The sequence below is a fragment of the Protopterus annectens genome, chromosome 4.part1, assembly GCF_019279795.1.
Source record: "Protopterus annectens isolate FY-2018-M chromosome 4.part1, PAN1.0, whole genome shotgun sequence".
NCBI lineage: Eukaryota > Metazoa > Chordata > Ceratodontiformes > Protopteridae > Protopterus > Protopterus annectens.
This window is the reverse complement of record NC_056734.1, coordinates 525,333,121-525,353,693: the sequence shown is the minus strand read 5'-3', so window position 1 is coordinate 525,353,693 and position 20,573 is coordinate 525,333,121. Positions and strand designations below refer to the sequence as shown.

At 39.9% G+C, this 20,573-nt stretch overlaps 1 protein-coding gene across 1 annotated transcript in view; it reads left to right on the top strand.

Moving 5' to 3' along the window:
- The window catches only part of UBXN7 (UBX domain protein 7), a 1,098,848-nt gene that overhangs the window by 745,086 nt on the left and 333,189 nt on the right, over window positions 1-20,573 (top strand). Inside the window, exon 9 of the mRNA XM_044070339.1 lies at window positions 12,865-13,294. Coding sequence (XP_043926274.1) covers window positions 12,865-13,294 — 430 coding nt within the window. The remainder of the gene's footprint in view (window positions 1-12,864; window positions 13,295-20,573) is intronic.

The window sequence follows — 20,573 nt, the reverse complement described above, 5'->3', positions numbered from 1 at the left end:
GGCCCTGGGATTCATGACATCTTGCATTCTTCTGATTCCACAAGCAAGGCTGCATATGAGGAAACTACAATGGTACCTAAGGAGTCTATGGTCTCAGCACAGTCACAGTCTAGAAACTTTGATCCCCCTCATTCCATGCCTTCAAAAGGAATTCCTGTGGTGGGCAAAAGCAAGCCAGTCAAACATGGGCCTGCCTTTCAGCAAGCCACATATCAGCCAAACCATTACAACGGATGCCTCGGACCATGGATGGGGAGCGCACATGGAGGGCAGATGCATTCAAGGACAATGGACACAAAAAGAATTGCATCTGCACATCAACCAAAAGGAAATGTTGGCAGTGATACATTCCATCGAGGCCTTCAAGCTCTTCCTGTACCAAGGTCACCTGTTAATAAAGACAGACAATACCACAGTTATGTGGTACATAAACAAGCAAGGAGGTACCCATTCATACCCTCTTTGCAGGCTGGCAATGAATCTGTGGGAACTTTCCCTAAAACTCAATATAGAGCTACAATCCCAGTTCGTACCAGGGAAAGACAATGTACTGGCGGACAGCCTGAGCAGAAATATCATGGATCCACACGAATGGATGTTGCACCCAGATATCTTTCTCCAGATAACACAATCATGGGGAACGCCAGACCTAGATCTTTTTGCCTCCCACCACAACTATCAACTGAGGGAATTCTGCACAAGGACATACCATCCACAAGCATGGAAAGTGGATGCCCTCTCCTTCAGCTGGAATACTCTAACAGTATATGCATTCCCACCACTTCCATTAATGACCAAGGTCTTACTGAAGATCAGGACAGAGCAACCAAAAGTAATTCTGATAGCCCCGGACTGGCCAAGACAACACTGGTACCCACTGTTAAGGAGCATGTCACGCACGAAACCTTGGCCTCTACCACAATGGCCACTTCTTCTGATGCAGCACAATTACAAGACTCTGCACTCCAGTCTAAAAACCTTACAGCTGACAGCCTGGAGAATACCTTGACTCCTCGCCAGGATAAACTATCCAAGAGCGTACAGGATATCATCATGGAAGCCCGGCGGCCTTCCACAAGAAAAGCATATTCAGCAAAATGGAAAAGATTTCGTACCTGGAACACCGCAAAGGTTCAAGATCCGACAATCATGAGCATTCCACATATTCTGGAATACTTGGCTGAAATGCTCCATAATGGCCTTTCTTATTCCTCCATAAAGATTCTTGCTTCAGCAATTTCAGCAGAGTACAACACTGACCCACCTGTATTCTCTCATCCTCTGCTAAGGCAGTTTCTAATAGGGATAAAAAACATCAACCCTCCAAGGAAACCACCAGTGCCTACATGAGACCTTAACTTCATGTTGGAAAAATTAACTCTTCCTCCCTTTGAACCAGCAGCATCTTCAGAACTACAATTCCTGTCTTGGAAGACTGCCTTCCTTCTGGCCATAACCTCAGCAAGAAGAGTATCTGAGTTACAGGCCCTCATGGCAGTACAGCCATTTCTCATTTTTCATCAGGACAGAGTCTCTTTGAGAACCAATCCTTCATTCATGCCAAAGGTGGTATCCAGGGTATCACTGAACCAAGCTATTCACCTGCCTACCTTCTTTCCAAATCCACAAAATAAAGGAGAGAAACTTCTGCATACTTTGGACATCCACAGACAGTTGCGCTACTACTTGGACAGAACTAAGACTTACAGAAAAACTGACCAACTCTTTGTAGCATATGCTGCTGGTGTACAAGGAAAAGCATTTTCCAAACAGACAATTTCAAAATGGATAGGAAATTGCATTCGGTTCTGTTACTCCTTTCATGAAAAAGCTGTGCCAGCTAACATTAGGCCTCATTCCACCAGAGCAACAGTCACCTCCACAGCCTTCTTAAGAGGGGTGGCTACAAAGGACATTTTAGAAGCTGCTACATGGAGCTCCGTGCATACATTTTCCAAGCATTACAACTTGCCCTTATATTCCAGATCCAGAGCAGGCTTTGCTACTGCAGTCCTGCAGGGCATGTTAGCTACACCATCCTTTTTTAGGTCCTACCTCCCTCAGCTTGGCTATGATATTCTACCCATATGTAAGGACTGCAGATGCATCCTTGAAGGACATAGTACAGTTTTGTACCTACCATAAATGTAGATGTCTGATAGGTATGCATCTGCAGTCAGGTTTTCCCTCCCTCCTACCCCTCTGTGGTATACTTTGGGTACCTATCCCTCTTTTTAGCTAGCTGGGGTTATCTTTTATGGTGTATTTGTTTGTTATGGCTGTACATGTTTGGAATTTTTTCATCTCTCCAAATTTAGCCTTACTTAGAGGGCAACTGGCATCTGGGGCAAGAAAAACTGAGGAAGATGGCGTCGGCTGACGCTTTTATATCCCAGGCGCTCTGACGTCGGGAAAAGGGCGACATCAGCCGACGCCGGACCCAGACTTTGGAATCCGGCCAACCAAGGGGCTGCCTGAGGCAGGACAACCCATATGTAAGGACTGTAGATGCATACCTATCGGACATCTACATTTATGGTAGGTACAAAACTGTACTTTCCTGGAGCCAGACTCAAGGGATGGGTACAACGGTGCCCAGCTTACCTCATATTCTTCAGTACTTAACAGAAATGCTCCACAAGGGCCTTTCCTTCTCGTCTATTAAAATTCATGCCTCTGCCATTTCAGCACATTATAATACTGAACCTCCCCCCTTTTCTCACCCCCTGCTAAAGCAATTCCTCAGAGAGGCCAACAAATTAAGACCCCCCCTCCCCCCCCCAGGAGAGCCCCTACTCCAGCCTGGGACCTTAACTTTGTATTGGAAAAGGTCACTCTCCCTCCTTTTGAGCCAGGTGCAACTGAAGAGTTGAAATTCCTCTCTTGGAAAACAGCTTTCCTTCTAGCCATCACTTCAACAAGAAAAGTGTTTGAATTACAGGCCCTCATGGCAGTGTAGCCCTTCATCATCTTCCATGCAGACAGGGTTTCCCTCAGTACCAATCCTTATTTTTAAGCCCAAGGTGGTGTCTAGTGTGGCCCTTAATCAGTCCATTCATTTGCCTACTTTTTTTCCTGAATTCACAAAACAAAGGAGAATGAGTACTGCACTCTGGATGTGCACAGACAACTTAGATTTTATTTGGACAGGACTAAGCCACTCAGAAAATCTGAACAGCTGCTAGTTGGCTTTGCTGCAAGGGTAGAGGGGAAGACCATTTAAAAGCACATTTCTAAATGGATCGGCCATTGCATTCATTTCTGTTATAAACACCATGGAAAACCTACCCCACAGGGTATAAGATCACATTCCACCAGGGCTGCATCTACCTCTGCAGCCTTTCTCAGAGGTGTCCCTACCAGGGACATCCTAGAAGCTGCTACCTGGAGCGCTGTACATACCTTCACCAAGCATTACCACATGCCTATTTTTTCTAAATCCAGAGCTGGTTTTGCCACTGCAGTCTTGCAGGGCTTAATAGCTGGCCCTAATGCTCTCTAACTTCCTCCTCCCTTCCTTAGCTTTGGGAATCTTCCCAAATGTGATGACTGCAACAGAGAAACATGAAGAACATTGTACAGTTGTGTACACTTACCATAAATGTAGATGTTTGAGTGTATTCATTGTTGCTGTCCTGGTTACCCTCCCTCCAGCCTCCTGACTTCTCTTGGCTCTACCTTTCCTTCTTGTTTGGTGTATTTAAGCTTTCTGGTGTATTTGCTTTTTGTTGGAGAGAAAAGCTGAAGTAATGGCATCGGCTGCATGTTTTTTTTTACCCCTGATGACCTGACGTCATGGAAGAAGAGACAGTGTCCGACGTAGGAATCCAAAACTCTGGTATTCGGGATGGCTGAGGGCTACCTGCAGGCAGATAACCCAAATGTGATGACTGCAACAGTGAATACACTCTAACATCTACATTTATGGTAAGTGTACACAACTGTACTTTGTGTAGATTATTACAGTGTTTTCAAATGAGTCCTTTTCACCTAAGTTTGATCCGTGCTTGCTTGTTAGAAAAGTTATTCGGTCTCATTTGATTTGTTAAGTTTCTTAGTGTCTTATGAGCCGGAGTGTATGACATTTAACTCTTCACTCAAAAAAGATCTAGAAGTCTGTCAAAGTGTGTACAAAAAGCTTGCATCTGACTTTCTGCAAAAGCCGATAAATCTTGAGTGCAAGATATTTTCCCTTGTGAGATTCCAAGATGGCTGCCAAGAACAGAGCACACACTTTCTGCTGCTCCTACAACAGTTAATTTCATCCGCTTATTATAACCCGCATCTGCTGTTAAACTTCACAAAAAAGTGATAATATTGATCAACAGGCATACAAAAAGAAGGAAATCATCAACATTTTTGATCTTATCAATACCTTACCTGACTAATCCTTTGCCTACCTCTTCAGAGACTGACTGGGTGGATGCAGCCGCATGGTGAACAGGCATCTCTTCAAAAACTGAGTCCTGGAATTGAGAGAGTAAAAATAAAGGCGATCAAGTCATACAGTACCGATCTGAATTAATCATAAAAAGAAATTCAGCCGAAGATGACTACTCAGCAAGATTCTATGGAAACTAACATGCAAGACCAAACTATCCTCTATAGTTACCCTGGAAAATGGTATAATAACCAAGAGACAGAAAACCATTAAATACTACAGGAATCTAACAAAGGAGCCTCCAAAACCAGAGGTGAAACCTGCATTGACAGTGGATGACATTAAATCAGCCCTGCAACCTCTCCAAGATGATATAAAAAGCTTCTCAGACAAACTTAACTCCTTTGGCTCTAATCTGGCTCAAATAATCACAAGACTAAACCTCACTGAAAATAAAACTGAAGAAAATGCGAAGAAAATGCAGTATCTACAAGCAAAATTAAGTTTAAATGACAAAACTATCTGTGATTTGCAACATAAAATAAGACTTAGAAGCACGTAGTAGAAGGAATAACATTGTTATAAGAGGTACCCCAGAAAAGTTTGACCAAACTGAAATACCGGTCATATTAACAGAAATCTTCGAAATAATCACTGACAACAAAGCCCTCACTAAAGACGCTGTAATTGAAAGAGCTCAGAGAGCACTATGCATATCACAAGATGAAGCTATTCCTAGACAAATGTATAAGCCGCGGTGGTACAGCGGTAGCGTTGTTGCCTCACAGCAAGAGGTTCTCCTGTTTGATTCACGGCTGGAGTGCCTTCTGTGTGGAGTCTGCATGTCCTCCCCATAGTCGAGTGGCTTTTGAAAGACATGCGTGAATGTGCGTGCCTTCGCTGAAGGTTGGGCGTCGGGCTGGCAACTCTGCACCATAAAATAAATCTACTGCCAAAAAGTAGCGGACTGGAGTTCTGCTGTGGCGACCCCTAACTGGGAGAAGCCGAAAAGACAAACTAAATACTGCACATACAAATACAATTGCTGTGGGTGCAAAAAAGAGAAGCACTATTACATAGAGAGGACACAAAATTACAATTTCCCAGGACCTTCCACAACCCATAAAGGTTCAAAGGCAAGCTCTAGCTCCTTTCTGTGCATTTGTAATTACAAAGAAAACATGTTTTCAAATGAATTATCCCAGCTACTCTTTTCCTTCCACCACAATGACCAGAAATATCTAATACAAACAGTGGATGAAGCAAAAAAAAGGCATTCATGAAACCAGTTGTAAGACAATTAAACCAACTAAATAACCGTTCTGCTTTTGCATCTTTAAAAGGCTTTAAGCAAGGAGTTCTAAAAAAAATGCCAATAAATAAATAAGCTCTGACTTATATGGAAACAAAAAGCTTGCTACAATTGATTTTCCAACCAGTGTTAATGTATATGTTTAAAAATGTACAACAAAATGCAATTAAACTGTCAATGTTTCACTAAATGGCACTAAAAATCTAAATCACAATGCATTTTTCTTAACAATTTAAATACTTCCATAACTTGAAGAAATAACAACCAAACATCATTTTTTTGGTCTGGAATCACTTCTAACTGTAAATCAACTTACATGGAGTACATCTGGGACTTTCCTGTGCTTTCTGGCTGTCTTGGAGGTTGTTTCCCACATTTGACATGAAAGTAGTGCTTGGGCCTTTTTGCCTTTGGTCGTGGGGGGTTCTCTGTGGCTTTCCTGGGCCTTGCCCTTGCACTCCAAGCGTTTTCCTGGGCTTCCAGAGCCATTTCAATGTTCCATTAGCCAGAATTCAATGGGTACGTCAGCGATTGATGTCACGAGGTCGGAAGGTCGCAGAAAATGAAGCAGTGCTTCACTGGTATTGCTGCAGTCACTGATTTAGTTGGAAATAGGCTGTTTTGTTTTAAAATAACAGTTTTCTGAAGATGTCAGGCATCCTGTGACCTCCAGTGCTGCAGAACAATGCATTTAAAGTACTGTACACATGTTTTCCTCATGTAATGTTCACAAATCACTTATGCATTTATATATAACGTGTATGAGTGCCCCCCCCCCCACACACACCTTTCTTTAATAATCTACTACCAATGAAGTGCTCCAGGGTTTCAAGCTGGGTAGAGGGGAATACAAAAAAAAATGTTTTCAGTATTACAATGCAGCTGCAACTTTAGGACTCTGCTAGGGTGTACTGCATAAAGTACCTCCTTTCCCCACCTACACCTATATCTCATCATTTACATCCAAGAAAGTACACTAGCAAGTATTTTCATGTATTGGCTAATTAATATTGTCTAAACTACGTGAAATGGAAATGAGCACCTATTATGTATGTATGTATGTATTTAGGGCAGTTAACTAAAGCTTTATATACTACGGGGACCCCGAAACACTTGCAATCTTACACACATACATACTTACACCCATGTTTGATCTCATTATCTACTGCACTGGAATGCTTTGATGGTTGCATTCTCTTTAATATACGATGCATTAGGAATAATCTATTGCACTAGATTGCTCTAATGGTTTAATATTTAAGCATGCTGTTCTTGCTTTAAAATAGGTGATGTAATGCAAATGTTTTTTACACTCCTCTTCTTTAGATTGTTCTTCCCTTGACTTAGCATATTATAACTACAGACTAGAGATACTCTTCCCCACTCCTATCTAATCTTTTATTTTGTAAGAGGGAGGACAGTCTGTATTGGATATATATATATATTACAGAAGGGTAGTCTAATAAATCAGGATGGTATCTTCTTGCCGGTCATGATCATAAGCAAAGGATGCGTAAATTAAAGCCTAAGTATACTACCTGATTCTTGGTTCTGTACTTTTGAAGAAGCACAAATACAGTAGTTGGGCACACCTTGGTCAGGTTCTAATGATAAACAAGGAGCATCCTTGCTTTTATCCCAAGTTATAATTAACTACTTTAAACCTCTAAATAGTTTAATAATAAAATCCTGACTAGAGCATGCTTTGTATGCTATCTAATGTAAATTTCCAGTGTATTTTATTCGGGGCCATGATGCCTTTGGCACTATTCTAATTTCAGGTTAAACTAAAATTTTCAAGGAGCGGCAAGGGGGTGGGTAGTCTAATGATTGCTGACACTTGGAATGTCAGGATTAGTATGTTTTTCTTCTTGTTACTTTATAATGCTATTCTATACATGCAAAATTGTTCCGTAACATGTAATATGCATTTGCATGTTATATAAGATAATTTCAGGGTGCTTTGTGGTAGGGTACATGGATGCCACTCTACTCAAACTAGCTTTTTACTTAATAGGACATCAACTAACATTATGCTTAATATAATGACAAGTTTTTACAAATTTTCTTTAAAATTACTTGTACAATATTTTACACTTAAATCCTAAAGTGTAATGATTAAAGATAACTCTTGGAATATAAATGGTCTTCAGGAAAATAAAAAAAAAGAAATTGATTATGCACCTAATTTACCAGGATAAATCTAACATTTTCTATCTGCAAGAGACACACGTGACAAATGACCAATGGGGTAATGATAGGAGAAGAAACTGGATCAGACATATAATATCAGCTGGAAATAGTCCTTCATCGAAAGGTACTGCCATCTTAATTAAAATAACCTTCCCTGGGGAAATTTTAACCACTAAATCAGACCCTAATGGTTTGTGGTGTCTGTTTTCCTGTTCTCTTACCCTCAATTAAACTGCCCTATACTTTTTCTAAACATATATAGTCCATGTACAAACCAGCATCTATTTGTTTATGAAATTCACAATCTATTATTAAAATATACTAACCATTTCTTTATTATAGTTGGCAATTGGAATGCACTTATTGACCTCTTGAATGACAGCTCGAACAAAAAAGAGGAAAGAACCCCCCCCCCCCAACTGACTGCATCTATTCATGACTTGAAAAATAATTTCAGCTTAATTGACTCATTCCAATTATTTGATCATGATAGAATGGCAAACACATATACCTACTTCTTGGCATCGCATAAAGTCTGGTCTAGAATTGACTTTTTCCTAATTTCAGATATCTTCTCAAATAAAATTAATAATTTTGCCCTCGAGGCAAGATCTATCTCAGATCACTCTAGTGCATCTCTGAGTATCAACTCAACATAACACCTTAATGAATAGTGTACGTTGGAAAACCAACACCATAAGCTCCACACAGATAATTGCAATAAAATGTCTTTATTCCAGTGTACCAAGTTTAAGTGCATTCATCCCTTAAATAACACTCTGGGACTTAACTGAATGTCATTATCTATGTGGAGCTTATGGTGTTGGTTTGCCAACGGGCACTATTCATTTTGTTTATTGGTATTTTAGTGCTCTGAATGGACGGAATTAATAATACAACATCTTAATGGGTGCGACAGCAGTCCCACCTGGATGTTAAATATTAATATCCTTAAAAAAAGATGATTTTATAAACAAAATTAACCAATATTTGAAACAGTTTGAGCTTGAATCCTATATGTGCTCCATCCCCTTTGATGTTCAATGGGCTGCTGCCAGTGTTGTTATCAGAGGGATATTTATACAAAATGCATCCTTTTACAAAAAAAAGGAGCAAAGGTATATCAGTCACCTTACTGATGAGTACAAGAAAATTGATTTACAACTTCAAAAGAACTACTCTCCAGACTTAGAAAATAAACTACATGAGACTCCAAAAAACTACTCATTTCATCAACAAAACCATTCCTTAGCCAAATTAAGACTCCTGCATAGATACTCTGAATGGGCACAAAGCCCCTCCAGAACAATGGCCAAACTAATAAACATCAAAGATGGCCCAAACTATATATCCTAATTAAAGTGTAAAGGAAAAACCCTATATACTTTATGTAATAATTATGACATTATTATCCTTTCCCAAACTAAGTCACACACAACATAACCTATTAGCTAGTCCTATAACACTGAATGAAATAAAGTTGGCTATCAAAAAGCTCAAACCCAACAAGGCACCAGGACCAGATGGCTTTACAGGTGAATTTTGCCAGATTCTTAATGATCAATTTATGAGAATTCTTCTTAACCTCTACAGCTACATCATCCTTGAGGGGATTACTGATAAATATATGAACAACTCTAAAACAATTCTCATCTTGAAACCTAATTCTGACAAGCATAATCCTCTTAGCTACAGACCCATTGCTCTCATTAATATAGATATTAAAAATCTGACGTCTATCCTAGCCAGTAGAATGCAGAAAGTTCTGGCTTCAATTATTTCCCCTGAGCAATTGGGTTTCATGAAACAGACAACTATGTGACAATACCCTCACATTAGACACAATAATGTTATTTCTAAAAAAATGATAACCACCCGAGATACGCACTCACACTTGATGCCTCTAAAGCTTTTGACAGTGTAGACCTAAACTTCCTATATTTAACCATGCAATACTTCAGTTTCCCTGAATTTATGATTAACACTATAAAAATACTTTACAACGCTACTACCTCCCTGTACGTCGATAAAACAAGGTTCCACCCTATTAAAATCACTAATGGAACTAGACAGGGCTGCCCCTTTCACCATATTTTTTTAATATTTATCTTGAACCTCTCCTTCTACTTATTAACCAAAAAAACTATCATCATATACCAAGAGTCTTTAGCATAGAGATAAAATATTTAGCATTTGCAGATGATTTAAACATTTACTTCGAACTCCCAAATAGTGATCTTCATAAAATTCATAAATCAATTAAGTCTCTTTTCCACTGCTGCAAATTATAAACTAAATCCTACAAAATCTTCTATTTTCCCATTAAATCGTCATAAACACCTAGAATCCTACTTTTCCCTGCCTGACATATCTGTCAAATATTCAGTCAAATATCTAGGAATAAACTTTATGCACACATCAGGATTTAATGAAAGCAAACTTGAGTAAAGTCTGGGAACAAATAAACAATGACCTATCCAGATGGAAAAATATCAATTTATCCTTACTATCAAAAACTGCTGTTGTTAAAATGAACATTCACCCTGTGATATTATTTCATCTAAACTCCATAAACTTAAATATACCCCAAAAATTCTTCAATAAAATGGAAACCACCATCTCAGAATTCCTTTGGTTCCCTAAATTAACCAGAATCTCATAAAAAACTAACACGTCCAAAAGAAAAAGGTGGATTGAGCCTCCCCGATTTTAATGTCTACTACAATATAATAAACGCAAGCCGTTTAATCTAAATTGCGAACTATGAACCATCGGTTGATACATGGACCCCAGTCTGGGTCAGAATCTGGTGCAGGTATATACAATCACTCAAATTAAATCCACACTCTATCCCATGTGTAATGCTTGACAGTGGTTACAAATCTAAAATTCTACCTGCATTAAAAAAAATAACATCTTTCAAGCATTGTTGCACACTGTTAATCTACAGGATACTCTCCATGTTCTCCAACCAATTTACCTAAACCCAAATATAAAAATCAATAACATGATAGACCTATCTAGCCTTCCCATAATTAAAAAATGCCACAGTATGGCATTTTTACCATCCTAAGAACTTTTCTTCTGTCAGAGGACTCTTTGGGGCCCCAAGTAGATATGACCCCATGTTAAGACAACTTAATTTATTAATAAAACAAAAATTTGCTAACACCAAAGTGAGTGAGCAAGATGTAACTGTAACACAATCCGTTATCAACACCCTTTCCATTAGGAACAAAATGCTATCTCATGCCTACAAGCTCTTAATAAACTTCAAATATCAACAATCGCTTCTATACTCCAAATACTGGGATGACATACAAGGTGAAATTTCTACCGAGTCCAAATATGAAGCAATTCGGAACACCCAAAATCTAACCCCTTTTAAGAATTTCATTTATACCCAGCTTATGATCAGTAATAACTCATACTATACTCCAGCAGTCCTGTTAAAATTTGGGTACAACAAACATCTGCCATGTCTTTTCTGTTCCCTCCAGCATGCAGATTTACTCCACATCTTCTGGAATTGTAAAAACATATATAAATTATGGTGCTCCCTTAGAGTTCAACTGGAAAAAATGGGTTACGAAAAGACTACCTTCTCCTGGCAAACCATAATCTTGAATATAATTCCTAAACCTTTAACAGGAGTCCGGAGACGCATCCTAATAACTGTGTTTGCTCTTCTCAAATACGTTATAGCTAAGAACTGGGTAAACCCTTCAGTAATCTCTTGGGAGAATTTTAAAACAATGGCAATTAAGTATATATCTGCATATAAACTTTGCTCTAGCAGTAAAAAGAAAAAAGACTATTTCCAGAACTACTGGTGCAGTTCCTTTGACTCAGTTCAAACAAATGAATCATCATACAATATTCATTACTATAAACACAATCTGTGAAGACCTTTGTGTGCAAATTGTCCAGTCCTGTAACAAATAACTGACGATACTCTATTGTTAATCACATTGGTGAGATGTCCCTTTATACACTTGTTAAGGCATCCAAGTTGTAAGTAGTGTAAATAGTGTTATTCTAACAATATATACCCCCTTTCCTCTTATTTTACTCATAAATCAGACATACATGTTTTCCTCTAACCATCATTCATCCTCCGGTTAAATAAGGATAATTATAGATTATCTTACATCACATTAGTTGTTATAAGGGGGTCTCTCTATTACTATCTGTTCCTAAGGTTTTTCTTTTTATATAGCAACCCTGAGTGTTTAGGATAGTAGTTAATCCTTTTTCTCCTTTTTATTTTTATTTTATTTTCCTAGTTATTGCCTTGCTATGGTAGAATATGTATGCTTACTCACATTGTTAAAATTTCTTTGTATAGCAAAGATTGATATCTGTTTATAATGTATTATGCTTTTTTGTTATGTGTCTGTTTTTTCTTTTTATAAATCTTCCGAAAACCAGTAAAAGTTATATTTGGAAAAAAAAGATATTTTCACGTGTGAGCATACTTCAGGAAGTGGTTTAATGTCTGTATTAATCTACGTCACCCTTCTTTTCCCTGACAGATTTTGAATCTTTACATCCAGTTGATAAAACTAACTACTTAGGGGGACTTGGTGTGAGATGCATTGTCCATGTAGCATAAGAAATTTAGTATTGACATTTGATAAGTCAGACAGATGAACTGTGTACTTTTTCTAGAACTATACCTAAAAATGAATGGTGAAGGACTTAATATGCCAGCTTTGTAACACTTTGATGCATAGTGCCACTCTTCCCCAGTTGTGGACTATTATTCACTATTCCGTTTAAGCTTTCCAGTGATTAATATGTCAGCTTTTGATAACATGAGTAGACCAGAATGGCAGAGAAATACTGTAAAATGTGGAAAAGACACGTAGTACTGCGGGGCAAGGGTTGAGAGAAAACTGTGTAGTTTTGGGAGTAAATACTAATTGTACTAAAGATTTTCTCAGAACTGTCGTCTTGATTTTTCTCATTTTCTTAGGACAACTTGATAGATGCTAGTGAAGACAGTCAACTAGAAGCTGCAATTAGGGCATCTCTTCAGGAGACTCACTTTGAGGACACCAGTCAAGACAACCATTCAGATGAGGAATCCGAACCAGAGCCTTTTTCAGATAGTGAGGACATTTCTGTAGTTGGTTCTGAAGATGAAGCTCAAGAAGAGCGAGAGTTTACCCCCAGGTTTAAAAAAAATATACACAAGGAGTCGCATTTACAAAAAGAAGAAAGTAATGGTGGCCATGTGGTGCTCCCAACAAAAACTGAGCCCGAGCCCACAATTAATCACAAAATACCACCGACTCAACTTGAGCCCACTTTTAATCACAAAACATCATCTGCAGACGATTCTAATGTGTTACTTGCAAAGAACAGCAACACAAAGGGACCTGCAGAAGCATTGGATATGGAAGGTAAGGCATTCAAATTGCAAGTCAGGAGAAGGATTAAGATAGTGTTGTGTATGAGCAAGTTTCTTCAATTGTACATCATTCATGTAGTTCGTAAGTATGTCAGACATGCACTTGTCACAGTTGTATGTAAAGGAGGAACTTTGCAGATGCACTGGGGGGCATCTGCATCCTAAACACACTTCCCCTTCCCAGAGTCTTTTTTTCTGCATGTAAAGCTATCATTATACTGCCACACATAAGTAGAAGTAAATCTGGCTTAGCTATTTTTCCACTTTTTGTGACATTTCTGCACTGGAGTTTCCTCAGTATAGAACATTATGGGTTTGTATTTGATCTGGCAATACTTTTAGGAATTTGTGTCCCTTCTGTTACATTATATTATTAATATTTTAAGTTTTTTAACCCAGAAATAATCATATAGCAAGGTGTTTGTGGTCTTTTTTCTTTTTCTTGGGGACTTGCCTTTTGAGTTCTGGGAATTCACAAATCTTTTTCGTGTGTTTTCATTCATAGTTGCCTTCTTTCTTCTCCCACGGTGATATAACTCAGTTTTTGGGGATCACTCTTTTAGTATGTAGTATGAGAGCAGCTGAACCTGTATTATCAAGGGTCAAGAAAACTGATACATCTGAGAGAGATAGAGAAATGAAAATATGCCCTGGCAGCTGACTGGCTCCTCTCTTTTCAAAAATCCAATTTATGCACAATTTTGTAGTTGTAGTTTGTGCAAATGGGAAGATCATCTCACATAACAAGGGTAGGGCATTATGGCTTTGTATTCTTGTGGATATAGTGTATATTGTGAGAGAGAAAGCTTAGCCAACAAACAAACTTATCAGTTTGTTTACCCCATCAGATCACCTTTTTGTTCAAATAGAAAGAAAGTTTAATAAAGTTTATTAATAACTGCTTGTAGTGCTGCAAGGACATTAATGTTGTGTAGACCATAAACTGAGTTTGTATGTATGCATTATATATACACATACACACATATATGTATTGCTTCTTGTTTGGGTTCATCGTCTCCACAATTCAGAATTCAGTAAAAACAAACATATTGTGTTTGTGGACATGTTCATGCCCTTTCTGAGGAATTCCATGATACAGCTCACCAGATGTGTAATGTAATATTTGTAAGTGAACGGTTGTGTGAGTGGAGCTGCCCAGGTGGGGTGGGAGGGGTTGCCCCATATACATTTTTCTTTTTTGTCGTTTTATTGTAGTTTTGAGTTGAATTTGTTGATTATATTTATCCTGGCCATCCAATCCAGCTAATGGTGTCTGCGAGCCACTTGTCAAATCCGAGCTTGAAAAACTAGTGCTCCAGCCTCGAACTCTTTTAATATTGCTTAGCCGCAGTATAACTGCAGATGAAGCTGCCTCATTTGCAGCCTCAATGTTTGGAAGTGGTCTCACCAGTAGCATATTGTTTTCATTTTGTCAGTATTTTGATATTTATTTTGATATATTTCAATATGTATTTACAAATGTCTCTTGAGCTCCTTTAGGTAACTAGTCTTTCAATTATTTCTTCATTGTTGTGTAGGTGGCTGGCCTACTGACCTATCTGTTTTGTTGATTTTCTTAAAAAAAGTGCTTCTGTTAGTTAGAAATTTGTTAGACTTGTTTTGTTTGTTTGTTAGAATTAGAATTTGTGTGTTTGCAGTGGGCTATGGAGAGAGAGAGAGACAGACAAGAACAAGGAAGAAATTTCAAACAGTGTTTTCAATGCAGCTGTAAAATTCCCCCTCAGGGCACACTTGTGTTATGTCTGAAGATGGATCACATGTCAACTGATTTTTCTGTTTGCAAGGCTTTTATTCAATATGCCTTCGCAGACAGACAAAATAAACTGGTTATGAAAGGATTGCTGCTCCCTTTTCCTGAGGCAGATAAACCCAAAGCCCAGGACAGAAAGAAATGGGGGGGGGGGGGATTAGCTAATGATTGGTGGAAAACAACAAAGATTCTTGCTCCAAAAAAATGCAAGTCAGAGGATACTTTTGGTTCTGTGGCTCCTAAAGTTCCAAGAATGGAGCTATCTTCTTAACTGACTCCGGCCACGTGTCTTACATTGGCTCCAACACCTTTTAGCCAGTCATCATTCTGGACAGTTGTCCCAACCTGTTTTACCAAGGGCAGTTCCTCAGAGAGAAAACTTTCTTGATTTCCTTCTTGGCGCCATTTGCCTTTTGATCCCTTAGTGCTTTGGAACTGGATTGGGATTGCATGGTGAGGGCTTTCCTCAAGGCCCAGATCAAAATGGCTTGGTCTGTCATCTCTCATCTTTGATCTTTCTTCTCTCTGGGTTTCTGATCTGATGACTTGCCTGGAGCCTATATTTTTGGCACTGGCTGGCCCTTGTGCCTCAGTTATGAAAAATTTCTGTCTGATTCACTTGACTCCAGTACCATCCTTGGATTCATCCTTTATGGTTCCCTTCTCGGTGTTGAAGTCGTCTGCCTTCAAGGCTGCAGCACCGATCCCTTCATAGGGAGCCCTTTATTGGCTTTGGGGATTCTCTCATCAGTGTTGCTTGCTTCTTCCTTGGCAGGGGTTCCTGTGGTACCTCATGGGTGTTCTTCTGATCCAACAACTATAAGGTTGGCTTTTGAGGTTAAGGGAGGTTTATCACATCTCTGATAAATGCTGAACGAGGTTCTTCAGTGTTGGTTCCACCTAAAAACACCCTCTCTTCTCTGCCTCAGCCTCTTCATACTTCCCAATGTCAGAGCCAAGGAAATAGACTCAAGGGAGTTGCTAATTTACACGGTCAGTCTTCTGAGGACTTGGACACGCTCCCATCCTACATTCCAAAAGAACGGGATTTGCCAAAGGAGGCAGATACACTCCCCTAGATAGTTGGTTACTTCAGATACAGACTCAGGTGTTCAGAAGGGTTTCCTCCACTTCCCTTCAGAAGACACCAACTTCATTGACCTCCTTGAATTGATGAGACAGAAATAATTGTGGCCCACAAACTTATCTCAGGATGAGATCCTATTCAATGTCTATAACTCAACCACCTCTACACATTAGTTGTTGCCTCAAGAAGACACCAGCATCCGTGACATCCTTGAATTGATATGACCACCTTATTGACTTGGCCACCAGGAGAGCATGACAGCCTGATACCCCTGAAAGTGTCTTCAGAAATCCAGACCTCCCCGGTCAGTCACTTTTAGTCTAAGAATTTCTTAGTGCAGGTGTCTGCAACCTATGGCACATGTGCTAAGCATGGCACATGGAACAATTTTCATTGGCATGCTGAGTGAATTGAAGTACAGTAATTATGGTCTCATAAAACATTTGTGTGTGTGAGTGAAAGCTGAAGAGACTGTGTGTCAGTGATGGGAGAGAGTGAGTAAATGCATGTATAAAAGCTGGAGATTCTGTGTGGGAGAACGATCAGAGAGAGAGAATAATTGAATGTATGTATGAAAGTTGAAGAGACTGTGGGAGAGCGATTGGAGTGAGCGATTGCACATATGAAGCTGAAGAGACTGTATGTGTGAGTGATCGGAGAGAAAGAGAGTGAATGCGTGTATGAAAGCTGAAGAGACTGTATGGATGAGTGATCAGAAAGTGAGTGAGTGAGTGAATGACTGTATGGAAGCAGAAGCAACTTTGTGAGAGAGAGATTGGAGAGAACGAGAGAGCGTGAGTGATCGTAACTAGTTATTTAATGTATTGGCAACATGTTAATACAAGATCAAGTTAATGTGTTCCAGTGGTGGCTGTCTATATAAAAAAAATATGGTGGGCTTAGGACTTAAGCCCACCATACTTTTATATACGACCATTGAAACACATTAACTTGATCTGGTTGCCAGACATCCCTATTTGAGTGGAACTGTCCTGTGTTCAGCAACACAGTCCCAAGTCCTGCATTGCCTCTGAAAATCCTGTTTAAGTTAGCCTGTTCCGCACTGAATAGAAGTGGCTCAGTGATAGAAAGATTTTTTTTTGGTACTTGGCTGGCTGTTCCTACCTGTCATTTTGGAAATCTGGCAGTCATTCAACTTTTGGCGCACCAAGTGACTTTGCAGCATTACTTTGGCACAAAACTATTAAATGGTTGCAGAGCCCTGTCTTAGGGGATTAAATTATTGTGGCAGCGGCAAGCAAAAAAAAGCTGAGTGAGGCTACAGGAACTCTCTTCTTGCCCAACAAGTAACCTAGCATAATGGACAGGGTGTGGAAGGAGGGGTATGCTTCTGATATCTTTCTTGTCAAGGCCTTGAACTACTCCACATATGTCAACCTTTTTCATTGAGACCTAGTGAAGCAGACACTAACCAGTTAGAAAAATCTGCCCATCCCTGACTCTAAGAAGCAACTAGAAACACCCTTGGTCATCTTGTTCAGTATCATTAACCTCTTTGTGTGGTTTATGTGTAATGTAGCTGATGGAGTGTCTAGAGCAGCTGGACTGGGCATTATGATGAGACATGCTGGGTTTTGTCTTTGACTTCATGGACAACTTTAAAACTTCCTTTGCAAATGCCCTGCATTATTGATCTTCCTTATTTGGTCCTTAAGTTAAGGAGAAGGTACAAGTGTGAGCAGGTTGGGAATACACTGTCTGCCATGGGAGTTAAATTTGAGACCCCCTCAACAGTTTTACAGCCATAACCAAAAGGGGTCGAAATCTTGTATGGATTAAAACATCCTGGTGTCAACTCTATGAATCTATTTCTGATAGGGACAGCCATGGTATTGACAGTGCCTTCAGTGGACACAAATGTAGATGGCAAGTAGGTCAGCAGAACCAAGAATCTGTGGGCCTTTCTCTAACAGCCTAACTGTCCCTGAAAACCTTCTCAGCTGTTCCCCTCTGGAGGCAGTCTGGGTAGTCTATCCATCTACTCTCTTAAATGGATGGTTATCACCCAGGATTCTAGGGCAAGAGGGTTAATATCCAGAGGCTATACCGTTCCCTTGTCTCATCCTTTACTACCACATCAGCCTCTTTCAGATGTACTACCTGTTCAGTAAAAAGTGGCCAGAAGATAAATTCTGTCTGTCAGGAAAATAAAAAAAAGCCATCCAAGAGGTTCCACCTGAGCAGACACAGTCAGGAATTTATTCCAGATTCTTTTTGGTTCAAAAGAAAAGCAAAGACCTCAGGCCAAATGTTGGACCTAAGCGAACACCACCAGTATGCGATGAAGATCCCCTTCAGAATGGTCACAGTGCAAGCTATTTTGCCATGTCTGTAGGCAATTGACTGGATGTGCTTGATTGTGCTTCAGGATGATTATTTTTATATCAAAATACCCAAGACATCCAGAAGATAGCTACACTTCTGCATGGAAACCAGTAATTTTCAGCTCAGAGCCTTGCCTTTCAGTCTCAGTACATATTCCCTCCGGGTGTTCAGTTCACCAAGTGTGTGATGGTAGTAGCAACCTAATTGAGGCCACAAGAGATTTGCACATTTCCATACCTAGACAACTGTTTCTTTGCTGCCACAAAAAAGAATCCCTGATCAAGGCCGGAGACTTCTTACTTCCGCTCTCTCTTTCCCTAGACATTTCTATAAACTAGAGAAAATCAATTCTGCAACCAACTCGAGCAATTTAGTTCATAGAATGTCACCTAAATGCCACAGGCATTGTTTCGCTTACATCCGAAAAGACTGTTCTTGAAACAAGTCTATTCAAAACCTCCTTTAGTTCATTTCACCACCAGTGGTCCTAATCCTTTGACTCCTAGGATTGACTGTTTATTCTATATTTATGGTACACCTGGCTGTGTTCCATATGAGAATACTGCACTGGGCAAAATGGTCTCAAATAACAGATATCCTTCTGCCCAATAATAATCACCCATCTTTGCAAATTTCAGCTATGTTGTTGGTTAACTTCTCCCCTTGTTCTCCTAGGAAGATGGTTTGTAATGCTACCTCCCACGGCACTGGCAACCACAGACTCCTCCTTCTTGAGTGTGGGAGGCATTATTGAGGAGAATGGTCCAAGGTACATTGACACAACAGTGGGCCAAATTTCACATCAGTGTCCTGGAGATGAGGGCAGTCCTCCTTCTGTTGCAAGAACTGCAGGACTTCATACTTACAGAGGTGATTTTACATGCAAACTGACAACATGACAGTAGTTTGGTACATCAACAAGTAGGGAGGATCTAGGTCCCTACCCTCTTATGCCAGTAAGCTGTGAGTGTGTGGCAGTGGGTGATTACTTTGCATTTCTTTGTGATGATGAAGCACATTCCGGGAAAGACCAACTCTTTTTCCCTTCAGGCTCAGCAGGTTCATTCTGTTGCTTCACATGTGGTCTCTCAATCCAAGATGTCTCTCTTTGGTGTCATTCGTTTCTGACCATGTAGAAGCCCCAGGAGTTCATGACTTTGGCTAACTGGATGAAGATGCATCTCCACTGTGTTAGGTTCAGATTCTGCCCCTCCTGCATTTAAGGACTGGCATGATGTTCAGTATTGTTTGCAATGCGAGTGAACATGTGGTGCTAGAATGGAATGTGAGATATGTTCACAGATTTGCTTCTGGTATCAAATTTCCAGTTGGCATACCCTAGAGTAGTGGATAGTTCCCACCATGTCTCATTCTTGTCTGCATCTTAATCTTTTACAGATTCTGAAGATGAATACATCACTTGCATGGGTGAGAGTACATCCTGGCTGTTGCACTGCACAAGTTTGTGCGGCTCTCCCTGGAGTTTTGTCCAGGTCCTCTTACTTCATCTAGATGAGGTTGCAAGCATACATCTTTGCAGGAGCGCACTACCATTATAGCACTGGGCAATAGAAACAGGCCTTCACTGTTTCAGTGGTTTACATTACCAGGGAAATGAATGAGTTGAATCACTCCTGCAACTGGAGCTTGTGGATTCAGAGGCCTTGTATGATCTGAACATCCGTCTTCCAGAATTGTAGGCTTGCCTGTTGAAAGAACATGTTTCTTTGTTGTTGTTGGTGCAGCAGAGCAAGAGGGGAGGCAGATGTGCATATGTGGCATGACAGTTTCCTTTGTGTATTCCTGCTATTCCCACTGATTCTTTGGCTTATTTCTAAGTTCAGTGAAGAAGAACAAAATTTATTCTTCTCTGCCATGGTGGCTGAGAAGAGTGTAGTTTCAGTCCATGTTGATACAAGAATCTGCCATGGTCCAAGCTAAACATGCATCTCATGGTTTGAGTAATGACCTTTTCTACCTCAGGGCCTGGCTTCTGATGTCGCCATACTACCTGATATGCTGGTTGGAGTCTCAGAAGTTAGTAAGGTGCGTTAAGTATTCTTCCAC